The sequence below is a fragment of the Pristis pectinata genome, chromosome 19 (genome assembly GCF_009764475.1).
Source record: "Pristis pectinata isolate sPriPec2 chromosome 19, sPriPec2.1.pri, whole genome shotgun sequence".
In the NCBI taxonomy this organism is placed as follows: Eukaryota; Metazoa; Chordata; class Chondrichthyes; order Rhinopristiformes; family Pristidae; genus Pristis; species Pristis pectinata.
Window position 1 is genome coordinate 27844608 of NC_067423.1, and position 16596 is coordinate 27861203.

General features: G+C 38.8%; 1 protein-coding gene across 5 annotated transcripts in view; it reads right to left on the reverse strand.

The window, feature by feature from the left end:
- tbc1d22a (TBC1 domain family, member 22a) overlaps positions 1 to 16596 on the reverse strand; it is a 243135-nt gene that overhangs the window by 183765 nt on the left and 42774 nt on the right. For 3 of the 5 annotated variants that reach the window (XM_052034181.1, XM_052034180.1, XM_052034184.1), the window contains 3 exons: positions 7837 to 7965; positions 6654 to 6716; positions 2549 to 2614 (listed from right to left, as the gene is read on the reverse strand). In XM_052034181.1, the coding sequence (XP_051890141.1) occupies positions 2549 to 2614; positions 6654 to 6716; positions 7837 to 7965 (258 nt within the window). The remainder of the gene's footprint in view (positions 1 to 2548; positions 2615 to 6653; positions 6717 to 7836; positions 7966 to 16596) is intronic. The other 2 variants (XM_052034185.1, XM_052034183.1) reach the window with 1 other exon arrangement.

The window sequence follows — 16596 nt, forward strand, 5'->3', positions numbered from 1 at the left end:
CAACAGAAATATCAAACCAAATATACTACAAGTTAACAGGTCTAAAGACAAACAGGTGATTATACAAACATAAAAAGCAAGCATAAAGAAAGCTAAAACTACAAGGAAAAACCAGTCTAAACAACAATCTGGACCCTAATCCAACAATACTGACCATCAAATACTCATTTGCATTAATCCCTTTTTTTATTCTTCCCACATTCTTATCAATTCCCCCCAGATTCTCCCACTCATCTACACACTTGAGGCAATTTTTAGTGGCCTATAAACTGACCCAACCTGCACACCTTTGGGGTGTGGGCAGAAATTAAAGTGGTTACAGGGCAAACTTTCAAACTTTACACAAACAGCACCCAGGTCTCTGGCACTGTGAGAGAGCGGTTCCAAAAGCTGGGCCACTAGGCTGCCCTTGTCAAATTCTATCTGGTAAAGCTCTTGTGAACGATCCTGGTGCATTTTCCTGCATGGAAGTCACTTTTTTTTTTAAAATGGAAGTTCATCATTTCTCTTTCATATTTCATGGCATGAACCTAACAGATAATACAGAAATACAGGAGGAGGCAAATATAGATCTGACAATTTGTGAAGCTCCCAACTGGTCATTTTTCCACCAATACCCGTAACTGAATGTCACAGGTCTACAAAGCTCTGATCTGGTCTATCAGTGTGGCATAATTCACACTTCTTTAAAGTAAACTGTATTTGTGTATTAGCATGCATATGATCCTGTCTAGAATTATTGTCAGTTTGTCATCTCAGTTGCAAGAATTCCAGGTGCTGCACCTAACACACTTTGAGATTCTATATTACATCACAGTTAATAATAGAGTACAAGACTTAGAGACACAGGATGACAGATTCTTGTGGAATCCATTCCAGTATCAATCACCATGATGTCCAGCAGCTCAGTTTCTGAAAGATGTGCTGAATCTAATGTATTTAGCATCATGGCATTGCCATACTATGCTTTGGAAGTGCAAGGACGGTACTTTGCTTCCACAAAGATTGGTCACTCTTAATATCATTGGGAACAACCACATCCATAACTAGCCAAGTGATACGGATGCAGCAAGTAGCTTTACCCCCTCATGTTGGTTCTCAGCATTTGCCATAAATAGTCTGTCGATAATGGTACCACTCGGCTCATTCAACTGACATCTGTCATAGGAACCAGAATGATTAGGGTTGAGAAAAGCAGCTATGGGTGATCTTTGCACTTCAGGGCAATCATGGCTGGTCGTGGACGATTTGGGTGGGGGAGAAAAAGGTACAATATACCTCCGTTTTGCTTTGCATAGTTAGCCAGATCTGCTGAAAGATAATTAACTGCATAATAGATATGGTCAAATGCCCCTTGGAAATAAAAAAACAAAGCCATATCAACAGCAAATCAACCAAAGTGGAAGCGAACAAAGGTCTTTAAGAGGAAAAGAGCATCAAAGACAGATGAGAAAGAGTATTTGAGCATATCAATAGCTGCAGGAGTATCATGACAAATGGAAGGCAAAGACCTAGATATGAGGAGACTTCAAATGCAATACTTTTAAACAGGGCAAACAACCTGACAATTGTACATCTCCATATAAAGTTCATTTAATTACTTCAATTTGGAATCATTCCTTTGACTCAAGAGACAAGCTCACTTGAAATGATGCTTTGTTCAGTGCAGAATGACAATTAATTAGAGCACTATTCTGGTTACCTCTGAAATTTTGCTGGAATACAAATGTATTTCCTAATAATTCATTCTAATTAGCTTACTGCATTGTGAAAGACAGACTGATCCAATCCTTGGGTACAGCAGGGTGTGGATTATACTATCAACAGAGCTGATTAGCTATGGTATCATTTTTTAAATTTTAAAATCATGCATTTATAAAGGAAGTTGAAGGCATCACATGCTAAAGAAACTTGGGGATATTTGAAAAACTTTTTAAACTCCTAGGCAAATGCAAGAACAAGTGTTCTATTATCACTGCTTTGTATTCCATTCTATAAGATCTACCTACATATCACTAATCATATTAAAGATGACTACAAGGTTATAATAAAAGGAAAGACAAAAATTGTAAAATCGCCTAGTTTCGGTGTTAATATCAAAATAGCCCAGTGCAAGAAACAAAATCATCAGCTTGAATCTAAACAAATCAAATGCTGGTTAGAAATAATGCATCAACTCTTTGACTTGACATAAAATGCTTATTTGAATTAATTTTCCAATACACTGAAATTGTTATGTGCAGCAGGCAGCTTGATGGACCAGTGGTGCATGAGAAGGTGAAAAATCTACTGTTCTCCAGCTAACAGTGGTACCTTGCGTGGCTTGGTTAACAAGATTCAGTTTTCCCTTGTAATACAGTGCATAAACAGTCACAAAATAATCATGCAGATATCAAAATGTCAGTACCTAAAACCATATAGATTATATTGCAAATAGGTTTTGGGAGTGGGGGAGGGGGAAATGAGGGGAAGGTGCAGAGGTTCAGTTAAAATATTTTGCATTCCACCATTCAAGCACCACTGGCTAATCATCTATTAATTTTCTCACCTTTTGCACAGAAGCTTGTTGAAAGAGAGGAATAAGAGGATTAGTTCTTGCAATATCAATGTGAATCTGTGGATATAGAAAGAAGACAGCAGCAGAGGCCAAATTATTATTGATGGTGCAGCCAGTCAAGGAGGTTGCTAGCATTTAGCTGGGGCTCAAAGCAAAGGATTCTCAGCTGAAGACAGCAGTGCCATTTATTCAGGAATATTCAAGTCTCAAGTCAAAATTCAAGGTTAACCACTCCTCAAGTACATTTTGCAGCAAAAGTAACTATATGAATCCCAGTTTGTCCAAGCTTGCCATACTTGCAGAGCAGGATGAATCAAGAATACCAGCACTCCAAAAAAGCAAATGTTTTACTATAATTTTCACACTTGCTTTTCAAAGAAACAGAAATAATGACAATAGTCTTGAGAATCATCCACTTTTCCTGTTTCTTATTTATAGCACAAGTCCAAACTTTCAGATACATATTTTTTTTGCAAACAAAACATTAATTTTATCTCAAGGTTTAAAGTACATTTAGTAAATGTTGAGATAAGATCGGCAGACATATCCTGAATACAAGTGAACTTTAGTAATTGTGAGACCCATTTCAATGGATCAGGGCAATCTAAATATATTGAAATTAAGGAATTGAGCAAAAAACAAAAAGGAGCAGATGAATCATCATTGAAATTCAATTGGATTTTTTTTATGCTTCTGCTCTATTTTAGGTGAATATAGCATCACAATATGTTGTTTTCCTTCTCATAATCACAGATGGGATAATTGCAAGCAGATAACTATAGTAGCACACATTTACTTTCCCGGGCACATGTTTAATCCAGTCTTCACATTTCTTTGTTTGGCATCATCTGCATCCAGAACTGAGCAAAGATAACTCAAAACTTCATCTCAACAGCATTAATGGTCTACAGCACCCAGCATCTTTCCACTGCCAACGCTAATTTTCTACAAAAGTTGAACTGCAAGACACCAACAATATCTCAAACACAGCGTAGACTCACTTATTAAATCTATTTGGAGTTGATACAGTGGCAGTAATCTGACCATGTCCAGTCTGGCCTAAACAACTGAATTACAGTTCAAACAAGTAAGACTGGGTTATTGGCCGAGACAACTTATCCTACCACTTGCCGGTGTGGCATGCAAGTTCAAAGTGGGTCTATAGTTATGAAACAATATTTGAGGCAACTTGAGAAAGTCATTGGGATGCAAGGTAAAAGTGATAGCAAGCAGCTTTTTTCCTCCATAATTAAAACAAGGTGACAAATTTTTTTCTTCCCAACACTCAGTTATTATTGCAAGTCAGGGGTATTAGAAAGCAAACCTCCATCCCTAAAGCTGCATCTTCATTCATCAGCATTTAGAGGTTGGTTGCAGAAAATGCAATCTCCTGCAAAGTAGCTTTTCCTGACTCCAGCACCATCATACTCCCCAACCACCACCCAACCCCCCAGGACCTTCTTGTATATCAAGAGATTGTCCTTCAATTTCTACAGACTCAAGATTCTATCAACCTTCAGATAACTATAAGCACCTCCAGCTGCTAAAATGCACTCCATGTAGGTCAAGTGCTGCTTCCTCCATTCCAGAGTAATGCAAGGGCAAAATGCAATAACTGTTTCTGACTAAACTTCAGTCAATCTTTTATCAAAGGATGCAACACAAGCATAAGGCGATCCAAAAATTCAAAATTGCACCAATAGCCTTCTGTGAAAACTTCCCCTTCAAGAAAAGCCAAAATCATTCTTTCATTCTGTTCATTAGCACAGTTGGCCATAATTATTTTCTTTCTTCCTAATGTCTCTTAACAGCCATAAATGAACATAATCTAGAATTCAAACAATGAGCAGCAATTTAAGATTAAAAATTAATATTCTGTTGATGTCAAGGTGGTGGTGGTGTTGGGTCTTTTGAAGGTAGATAAGTCCAAAGGGCCTAATGATCTACCTCAGGTGATTGAGAGAGGCAAGAGAGGAGACTGCCGGGACCTTGACACAGATCTTTGTATTCTCATTAGCCACAGGCAAAGTCCCAGAGGATTGCAGAATAGCCAACATTATTCCTTTAAAAAACCAGGAAATTATAGACTGGTGAACCTTACGTCAATGGTAGGGAAATCATTGAAGATTCTTAAGGATCAGATCTACTCCCATCTGGAAAAATATAGACTTATTAGGGATAGTCAGCATGGCTTCATGCAGGGTTGGTCACGTCTTACAAACTCGGTTGAGTTTTTTTTTGGAAGAGCCGATGAATATGATTGACAAGGGTAGAGCAGTGGATAATATATACACGGACTTCACTAAAGCTTTCAACAAGGTCCCTTATAGTAGGTTGGTATAGAAGATTAAGGCACGCAAAATCCACGGTGACTAGGTAGATTGGATTCAAAATTGGCTTAGCCATAGAAGACAGAGGGTAGGTGTTGAGGGGTGTTACTCTGACTGGAGGCCTGTGACCAGAGCTGTTCCACATGGATCAACTGCTAGGACCTCTGTTGGACCCAATATAGGTGGGTTGATTTGCAAGTTTGCAGATGACAAAAATTGGCAGAATTGTGGAGAGTGAGGAAGCTTGTCAAAGGATACAAAGATCACTTTGAAATATAGGTGGAGAAATGGCAGACAGACTTTGATCCAGACAAGTGTAACGTGTTACAATTTGGGAGGTCAAATGCAAGAGGAAAGTATACAGTAAATGGCAGTACTTTTAGGAGCAATGATGTACAGTTGGATCTTGGGGTTCATGTCCATAGACCCCCGAAAGTGGCAACACAAGTGGATTTTATGATAAAGGCAGGGTACGGCATGCTTGCCTTCATCAGTTGGGGCAGTGAGTAGAAAAGTCAGGAAGTCACATTGCAGCTATTTAAAACTTTGGTCAGGCCAACCTTTGGAAAATTGCATGCAGCTCCAGTTGCTGCATTACAAGAAGGATGTGGAGGCTTTGGAGAGGGTGCAAGAGAGGTTCGCAATGAAGTTGCCTGGATTAGAGTATTTGCTGCATGGAGAAGTGGGGCAACTTCGATTGTTTTCTCTGGAGCCTCGGAGGCCAAGGAGTGACCTGATAAAAGTATGTGCAATTATGAGAGGCATAGAAAGGGTAGATAGTTTTTCCTCAGGGTGGAAATGTCAAATACAAGAGGGCATAGATTTAAGACGAGGAGGGTAAAGTTTAAAATGAGATTTGTGAGGCAAGCTATTTCTTTCTCAAAAAGAAAAAGAGTGGTAGGTGCCTGGATTGTGCTGCCTTGGGAGGTGGCAGAGGCATTTAGACAGGCACACGAACAGGCAGGGGATGGTGGGATGTAGACCATGTGCAGGCAGATGAGATGTTTAAACCGGCATCATGGTTGGCACAGACATCATGGGCAGAAGGGCCTGTTCCTGTGCTGTACTATTCAATGTTTTATGTAACATAAAAAAAAGTCAAAACAGAAAAAAAGAGGTTTAATTTTAATTGGTATAGCTGTACCATTACTGCAACTTGGATTTGAGGGAATATTAACAAATCAGAACTATCAAGTTGTGGACGACTACAGAAATCCAAAATTATGATTGGTGAAATGGAACTAAATGACACACCTTTGATGAAATGGAAGTTGCTGATTCAAAGTTACAATTCGTCTCTATAGATTTCCAGCACTACTGCCAGGATTTCTAAAAGCCAATTAGGTTTGTGATGGCAGAAGCATTGATGCAATTCTTTTGCCTGTCCTCTCACCCATGGCCTGATCAATAGAGACATTTGCAATAGGAGAGGGAAAATAATGAAAGACATATAAAATATCAATATGCTCATTCAAATCAAGCATTAATATGCAGCCAAGTAGAAATTTAATGGATGACTCTCAAATCACATTTCATTGTTATATATATGTTAAACTGGTGCAGATGTTGCAATCAGGCAATGCGTTAAAGCAGAACAAACAGTGCTGTGTATCCTTGAGATTCCTTAATTCATTGCAAGAATCAAGTATCACATTTGGTCAGATGACAAACTGCAAAAATCGAACTGTATAGCCATCCATTACAGTTTTAGTTTCACAACTGATGGAAGAGGAAGAGAGAAATTACTTCAATTCATAAAATCTTACCTCTCGTACTTTCGGTTGCAGTATTAAGCTCTCAGGAGTCATACGGGGAATATCAATGGCAATCTGATGGTTCAGACAAACAGTCATATTAGGGAAAAAAGTTGTCTAAAATACTTTTCCATTTTCTGTACCTAAACTGCATAATAAACAAATCATTTTTAAACCAGTTTACAATGTCAATCTTCTCTATTGCCTAAAACAGGGAATTAAATTTCTGCAATTCTGGTTCATGCTTCTTTTAGAAGGCTGACTCGAGAGGACAATTTTTAGGAATAAACTACCATCTGTGTCGGCCCAAGTAATTCTGAGACAACATTTTGCTCAGTTTAACAGTGTAATACAACCTGTAAAATTGTGGTCATCCTTCTGTTTATAATATTTTTACCAGAATAAGTAAACAAAGTCAACCAAATGTGGCCTCCTTAATTCACAATTAATAACACTACTTTAAACTTGAAATTATAAGCAACAGCATCAGTTTTGAGATGAGTACATTCAGTATGATGGCAAGCTTCCTTGATCATTATAGTTCTGACATAACAATTTCTTCGAAAGAAGCACTGCAATGATAGAATGCACTACCGAACCATACAAGGCAGAGTAAATCTTCAATGATTGCCTCCCATATTTAGCACATCAAGCATTAGTTTCTATGAAAAACCCAAGCTTTTCTACACATGGCCCAGAGACCAGAAAGTGCAAGAATAGTTTATGCATTCTCAACCTACTTCACTCCATTCAAAGTGGAAATCTAACATCAACTTTACAAAATTACTGACAGAGTGCAAGCTGAACCAGAATGTTAGCAAACTTTGCATTTGATTTGACCCAAAGCCAAACTTCTGACTTCAATCATAAAAATCTAAACCTGCACCTCCATAAGCCCATCTGCTGCTAAAGCTCCTAATTACGTTTAACTCAAGGATCAACAACGATTTCAACTCTCTCACCCAATGCTATGCTGGCTACCCCCAACACATTACCAAAGCTCAATCACCATCACTCTCAATCCAATGTTTCCTGCATTTTGAGCACTTTCCAATGGAATGCCAAATTTCTCTCCCAAACAAAACCGTTTTTAAAAAAAGTGGTTTAATACTGAAAGTTAGCACTTCACCACAGAATGTGTATTGCAGTAAGAAATGAAATGCAATAAAATATGCATTAATTCAAACACAAATACCTGTCTATATGTGTCTTGATGATGTTCATCATTTCTGGAATCATAATACTGTTCAATGAAAGCAAAATACTCTGCCCGTTTCCGTTGTAGTGTACTTTCTCTTCTTTCTACATTTGCAGGCAAGTAACCCTAAAAAACAGCAAAGCATTGAAGTATATTTAAGATATTTATTTATTTGTCACATGTACATCAAAACACAGTGAAATGTATCTTTTGCATTACTGAGAATGTGCTGGGGGCAGCCCGCAAGTGTCGCCACTTTTCCAGTACCAACATAAGCATGCCCACAGCTCCTAACCTGTATGCCTTTGGAATAATTGTAAAATATAACATTGAAATATATTTACATCTGGTGATTCCTGGATGTTGCACTTAAATATTTTCACAACACAACTTAACTTGTACACATTTGGAAGTTTACAAAATACCTATTAAAAAATGAAACTGATTAGGATTGGTCTTCAAAGTTCAAAGTTTGCAGCCAGCCACAATACCAGCAGTTCTGTGCACTCAACACCACAGCTACACAAATTCAGGGAGTCCAGGAGAAAAGTGCAAATTTCCACAGATTTTCCAGCCCTTGCATTAGGAATACCGTCCACTGCACCTGTGCCAGGTTAGATTTGTCCAACATCCAAGTCCAGAAAATCTATTTATTTGAATGAAGAAGAATGGCTGCAAATGAGAGGGGTAGGCATGTGTCTGACATCCACACAATCATTGTAAAATGTGAAATCCTGATATTATCAAACTTACCTTGCCCTTCTGCAAGCTGCACAATATCAATACCAAAGCGAAATCCATGCAAGGATGCAAAGCTGTAACATATACTGATATGAACAGAAGAACTTACAAAATAGCAGGAGCAAGATATGCACCCATACAAGCCCACTCACTCATCCAGAATGATGATGGTCGATTCTAATATTCAAATCCCCTAACAAAAGGAGTAGGCCACTTGGCCTCTTGTGCCTGTTCTGCCATTCAGTGAGATTAGGAGTGATCTTATGTTCGCACTACTTTCTACAAACACCATATCTTCTGAAAATCTTGGCTTAGTCTGCACTTGGTCTCACAGATGCAGAGGGGGCCACATGAGGAATACAAAAGATGAGGTTGAAGGAGGTGCATGTGAATTTCTGCCTCACTTGAAAGGGCTGTTTAGGTCCCTGGATGGAGGTGAGCGAGAAGATGTAGGGACAGGTGTTACACCTCCGACAGTTGCAGGGTAAAGTGCCTAGGAGTGGGGGGGTAAGGATAAGCAAATTAGGGAGTCACAGGGAGCGTGGTCCCTGCAGAAAGCAGAACTGGGTGGGGAGGGGAAGATGTGACAGGTGGTGGGATCACTTTGTAACTGGCAGAAATGGTGAAGAATGATGTGTTGGGTGTAGAGGATGATGGGGTAAAAGTCTAGTGGCAAAGCAACTATCCGTTCTCTCTGGGGGGAGGCAGAGTGAGAGAAGTGTGGAAAATGGAGGAGATACAGGTGATCTCTACCTTGAATGCAAGCAACCGCTGAATTAACACAGCCCCAAGTATCTTCATCTTCTGTTCTTATTTGTGTAGATATGGTCTCTCCACATAATGTATTCCAAATGTACACAAACTGCTTTTTGGAACTGCTTTTCATTTACATCCCGAATAAGTAATCCCTTATTTCAAGGCTGTGACCCCTGGTCTGAAACACCCCAGCCAGGAAAAACATCAATCCTGCATCTACCCTATTAAGTGTTCTTACAATGTGACCACCTGCCATTCTTCCAAACCCAACAGGGAACAGGCCTCATCTGCTTAAACCATCGTTTGACAAACCAGCCCTCCCAGAAACCAATCTGATGAACCTTTGCTGCACTCCCTCAATTGCAAGTCTAACATTCCTTGGGTAGGGAGACCAGACCTGCATGCGATATTCAGAAATAAAGAACAATGGAGATACTCAGGAGATGAAAGATTATAAACCTGAAAGGGTTTACTCCATAGATACTGCTCACCTGTTGAGCATCTCCAGCAAACTGTTTCTATTTCAGATTCACAGTATCTGCAGTTTTTAAACTTTTCGATATTCCACTGCCTTCTCAATTAGGCTCCATATCAAATGGAGCAAAATGTACTCAAATCATATTACAATCAAAACCAAGATAGTTTTGGTTGATGAACCTTAACAACTTTGTACATGGACATTCAAGACCCTCTGAACACTAACACCTTCCAATCTCTAACTATTTAACAGATCTTCCATAGTTATTTTTTTCTACCAATGTGGATGACTTTGTCACTGTATCTCATATCCTCCAATTCCCTTGGGTGTTCAGAAATCTAAATGATCTTTTATTGCTGTTATCATCTTAGTCTTTCAGAAGAGGATGACTTGCTTCCACTTTGGTTCTATGGGTTCCAAGGTAACTGACGAAGCCAGTGTGGGGTCCACAGCTAGGGCAGGTAGTGCTTGATGGGGCAGGCAGGTGGGAGGTACACAAGGTGGTGTGCTCCTATTGCTGCTACACTGGCCTTTGTGTACTCTTGACGCATGGACTTCAGGTTCTTCAAGCCATACCCAATGTTCCTTCTCCATTTTGAGTGGTCAGGGATTCCCTGGCATCTGTGGGGATGTTACATTTTATCAAGCTTTTAGAATATTCCTAAATCTTTTTCTCAGTTTACTTGGTAAACTGTTCCCATGATAGAGCTCAGAACAGAGCATCTTGAATGCACTCAGTGACAACATCCACCACCCATCAGCTTCTGTGGTAGCTTATTAAAAGTGTATATCCACTGCATAAAGAAATTACATCTCATCTCAGTCCTAAAGGGCCAACCCCTTATCTTAGCACTACTTCCAAGTTCTCAAATCCATAAGATTTTAATGGTTAGTGTTTTAAAACATTTGTGTTTTAATTTTCTTTATTCCATTTAAAGCTAACAGTAGTTACCACTGCTTATATTCTGTAGCTCCATTCTTATTCCTGCCACATAAACTTAGCATTCTTCACCACAATGTCTGTGTAAACTTAAAATGACATTTGAAAATAGAGCATTACAGAAAGTCTTCATATTATTACCCCTTCAATAAAGTATATTTCATTAACTGTTTCTCTGAAATTGTTACCTCTAATACATCTGCATTTTACAATATTGTTGCCACATATAGCAATTCATGGAAGAATACAACAAAAAGCTGGTTATCTGAGAGAGTCTCTTGGCTCATCTCCAATACCAGTCAAAAAGCATTTTCTACATATTGCCTTATTTCATTATTGCAATCAATACACTAAACTCTCTTTTTAAAAGGTGTATTCTTCCTTATTTCCATCGTTTTGAAATGAAGAATAATTGTATTGTGTTCAAGGTTCTTCTCCAGGAACTCAAATGTGTGGAACTGTTCAACTTGTTCGCAAGATCTTGAGGTTGAATTTCCAAACTTAATGTCACATAGGAAAACTTCCTTTAACATTCCACTATTTTATGATATATACATTGTGTGCTTTCATGACTCATCTCAGTTTATCAGAAAATCATTAACTTTTCTTCAAGCATTGTATATTCAAAAGTAATAATAAACATTGTTCCATGCATAATTTTGCTGATGAGTTAAGAGCACAGGACAATTTAAATAACCTGCTTGTACCTCTATCATGCATTTTAAAAGAGATATTTTCTCTCTTTGAAGTAAACTCCATGAGCAAACAGCAGGTATATCAACAGAATCCAAAACTTTTTTCAGCAGGTGACCTCCATTTGAACATCAAGAACAGATAAAATTTAAAAGGTGCACAAAGAAAATGTGTTTGCAATCTATTTCAAGGAACCTCAAGTTAGCCATCTTCTCTCCTGATGATCCTCCTCTCCTAAAGGTTGGACAAACTTGGATTGTTTTCTCTGGAGCGAAAGCAGAGGAGAGACCCAAGTTCACAAAATTATGAGTGGCATGGATAGGGTAGACAGCCAGAATTTTTTCCCCCCAGGATAGAAATGTTGGATACTCAAGGGCAAAGCTTTAAAGTGAGAGGGGTAAAGTTTAAAAGAGGATGTGTGGGGCAAGTTGTGTTTTTTTTAAAAACATATAAACAGAGTGGTAGGTGCTTAGAATGTGCTGCCAGGGGTGGTAGTGGAAACAGACGTGACAGTGGCATTCAAGAGGCTTTTAGATAGGCACATGAATATGCAGAGAATGGAGGGATATGCATTATGTGCAAGCAGAAGGGATTAGTTTAATTTGGCATCATGCTCAGCACAGGCATCATGGGCCGAAGGGCCTGTTCATGTGCTGTATTGTTCTATATTCTACTAATGCAATCGTTCTGAAGCAACACGAAAATAGCCACAATTTTTTGCGAATTTCCATAAACATTATTTGCAAGTAATTTAAAAATCAAGTCCTACAGACAAATGCCATTTTGCCTACATTCAAGATCCACACAACTGCAATCAGTAGCATGGATCTTCACATAACACCAAGAATTTCCAATTTATTTTCTCCTTCCTAGACCAGACGAAACATCTGTTAGAATCAAACCAGATTAAAACTGGAATACATACTAAATGCAATTACTTAACATGACAAAATACATTGCATCTAACCAATAAACCAAAGAATTGAGGTTTTTGTTTTAGAAAGATACCATACCGAATTGTTTGAATGCTTGTTCAGACATTGAATGTGTATCAGCAATACAGACATTTCATAATCAGGATCTTTTTTCCAGAAAGGGATTAGGGAAGGGGAAGAGAGAAAATGATATGGCATCCAAGTATACAGAATGCAGCAAAGAAAGTATGTGTCCTTCAGAAGAAGCATTACCAATTGTCTTAGGCATACAGTTAATATGAATAATAGTTATTCACATTTTAAAATTGAGATAAGCTAATTAGGAATAACTTATCTAATTTCCAAAAGGAATCAAGTTTCAAACATGTTAAAAACCTATCAGGGGATGGAAGTGAGAGTGTCATAATCACATGTTTAACTCAGCTGCTGATTGTTTTAAAGGACCAGAGTAGATAAAGTTAACTATCCCACTTTTTTACCCTTTAGGACTAAACATGATTTATCAACATGCTGTCTTCTTTTGATAAAACAGATTTCTCTGCTGACTGATGACACCCAAAACCAGCCTGCCTTCTTTATCACTGCTCCCAAACACCTAACCATAAGGTGCTTCTTAATTGCTGCATCAAAATTCACAGCTGCACCTATGTAAATTGCAATACATCATGATGTATTAGTAGAATTCATCATTTAAACAATGCAGGCTGGAAACTTGAAGAGGCAATGCACACAGAATATTCATCTATTATACCCTTCATGCAAGAGGTTTTAATGTTGACATCTTGAAGGTGCCTTTTAAAGGCATTTACAGTATTTTCTGTACACAATTATTCATCACACACTTTTAAAACTCATTACAAAGGCTGCACAGCTCTAAATTCTATTCAGCAGCTGAAAGGTTGCCTTAACATTTGTCAGGAGCCTAAAACAACTAATATTGCTTTTTATTGAGAACATTTAACCTTTGGAAAATATGACAGGAAAACTCAGAAGCTGGTGTCTATCTAGATAATTGAATTACATCTTCAGAATTTTTCTAAATTAGAAGGTATTTGTTTTAAAAAAAAATTGCTTTCACTAGCTTAGGAGTATGATGGTTCCTGTAGCATTAATCCTGATACACAAGTACAAATCCTACCACTGCAGTTAGTGATTTTGAGCTTGGCTAATCAAAAAAAAGCAGAACAGTTTCAATAATGGCAACCCTGAAACTTAATGGATTGTTGCAAAAATCCATCTGGTTCATCAGGGAAAGAAATCTGCCATCCTTATTCAGCCCGGCCAATGATTTCAGACCCATGTATTTGAACCTGAACTGCCTCTGGTTCAGGGGAAATTGGGAATGGACATTAAAATACCAAAAGGTGTTACCATTCTATGAACACACAAAAGTTGCAGTTCATTCAATTAATACTTAACATCAGATAGCACCACCTAAGCTCAACAACTCAACCAATTCAAATAGACAAACTGAGTACAATTGGTTCTTTAGAGCTTTGCATGGAAATTTATCAACATTTAATTTGAGGAATACTGTGGTGCCAAGGGGTGGGGTAAACAATAAGATTTAGATGGTTGGTTGGGGAAGGGAATGATGAAAAGCACAGAATAAAGTTTTCCTCTAAAAGGAATAAACTGGAAATCCTGGAGAATAAAAGACAAGGGCATCCAGAGAGAATAAACGTTTTAGCTACAGTGGCATGCAAAAATTTGGGCACACCTGGTCAAAATTTCTGTTACTGTGAATAGCTAAGCAAGTAAAAGATCACCTGATTTCCAAAAGGCATACAGTTAAAGATGACACATTTCTTTAATATTTTAAGCAAGATTACTTTTTTATTTCCATCTTTTACAGTTTCAAAATAACAAAAAAGGGCCCGAAGCAAAAGTTTGGGCACCTTGCATGGTCAGTGCTTAGTAACACCCCCTTTGGCAAGTATCACAGCTTGTAAACGCTTTCTGTAGCCAGCTATAATTCTTTCAATTGTAGTCTTTCAATTCTTGTTTGGGGGATTTTCGCCCATTCTTCCTTCCAAAAGCTTTCTAGTTCTGTGAGATTCTTGGGCCATCTTGCATGCACTGCTCTTTTGAGGTCTATCCACAGATTTTCAATGACGTTTAGGTCGGGGGACTGCGAGGGCCACGACAAAACCTTCAGCTTGTGCCTCTTGAGGTAGTCCATTGTGGATTTTGAGGTGTGTTTAGGATCGTTATCCTGTTCTAGAAGCCATCCTCTTTTCATCTTCAGCTTTTTTTTTTTAAACAGACAGTGTGATTTGTTTCCAGAATTTGCTGGTTGAATTCATTCTTCCCTCTACCAGTGAAATGTTCCCCGTGCCACTGGCTGCAACAAAAGCCCAAAGCATGATCGATCCACCCCCGTGCTTAACAGTTGGAAAGGTGTTCTTTTCATGAAATTCTGCACCCTTTTTTCTCCAAGCATACCTTTACTCATTGTGGCCAAAAAGTTCTATTTTAACTTCATCAGTCCACAGGACTTGTTTCCAAAATGCATCAGGCTTGTTTAGATCTTCCTTTGCAAACTTCTGACACTGAATTTTGTGGTGAGGATGCAGGAAAGTTTGGTGTGCATGCACCTGTCTATGTCAATGGTACTGAGACAGAGCTTCAAGTTCCTGGGCATGAACATCACCAGCAGCCTGCCCTGGCCCAATGATGTAGACACCACAGCCAAGAAAGCTCACCAGCGCCTCTATTTCCACAGGAATCTAAAGAAATTTGGCATGTCCCCTTTGACACTCACCAACTTTCATCGATGCACCAATAGAAAGCATCCTATCTGGATGCATCACAACTTAGTATGGTAACTGCTCTGCCCAGCACATCACAGAAACTAGCCTCCCCTCCATGGATTCTGTCTATCCCTCTCTTTTTGCCTTGAAGCAGCCAGCATAATCAAAGACCTCACCCACCCAGCTCATTCTCTTCTCCCCTCTCCCATCAGCCAGAAGATCCAGATGTCTGAAAGCACACATCACCAGGCTCAAGGACAGATTCTATTCACTGTTTGTAAGACTACTGAATTGTTCCCTTGCACGATGAGATGGCCTCTTGACCTCACACCTTATTGTCTACCTGTACTGCCCTTCTGCTGTAGCCGTGACACATTGTATTCTGTTATTGTTTTTACCCTGTACTACCTCAATGCACTGTGTAATGAATTGACCTGTACAAATGGTATGGAAGATAAGTGCTTCACTGTCTTTCAATACAAGTGACAATAATAAACCAATACCAATGGATTGATGGTATGGTAGACAGGAGATAGTTGGATGTGTGCTGAGTATATACACCATGGCATCCTCTTAAATTTGTTCAGAAATTTTTTTTAAAGACTTGCATTTTGTCCTTTTTTTTTTGAAAACAATTTTTGTGGTTAAATGCAGCTGCATCTTGGTGAAGGATGTCATTAGAATCAGATTCAAAAGACTTTCCAAGTAATCAGGGAACCAAAAGATCTGATTTATGAATTGAAAAGGTCTGCTGACCTTGAGATAACGCCCACAAACTTCTGTAGGAGTTCAGTAATTCTGCAACAGAAACTCTGGGTAGCATTCCAAATCTCTTCAAGTATACTACTGAAAGTCTTCAATTCAGATGGAGTGATCAAGAATTTGGAGCTTGCTCTTAAAATAAGCTAATGTCCTAGTGTAAACTTTCACCAGTAAGGTGGCTAAGATATAAACAGTTTTGTAGCTAATAGTTTGACCTTGGGTACCACTTAGTGTTGAAATATCCTCTCCCTGTCATAATTCCACAGTGCCTTCAATATTTTAGTCATACCTTCACTCTCCTAAACTTCAGTGGTTACAAACTAGCCTGTCAAATGTTCTCCAATTAGCCAACCCAAGCTTCCAACACACCAAAATCCATCCTTAAATATGGAGTCCAGTATGTATGCGATACTCCAAATGTGGTTTTGCCAGTGCCCTTCAGCATGGAGGCAAGATCTCCAACTTTTGTATTCAGTTTCTTTAGTGATTAAATAATTACATTTTGGAGCAACAAACAAGATGCTGGAGGAACTCAATGGGCCAGGCAGCAGCCGTGGTGGAAAATAGGCTGTCAGCGTTTCGGGTCAAGACCCTTCGCCTAGGATGAGAAATAGAGGGCAGACGTCCAGTATAAAGAGGTGAACGGGAGCAGTGGGTCAAGAACTGACGAGCGATAGATAAATCCAGGTGAGGGGAGAG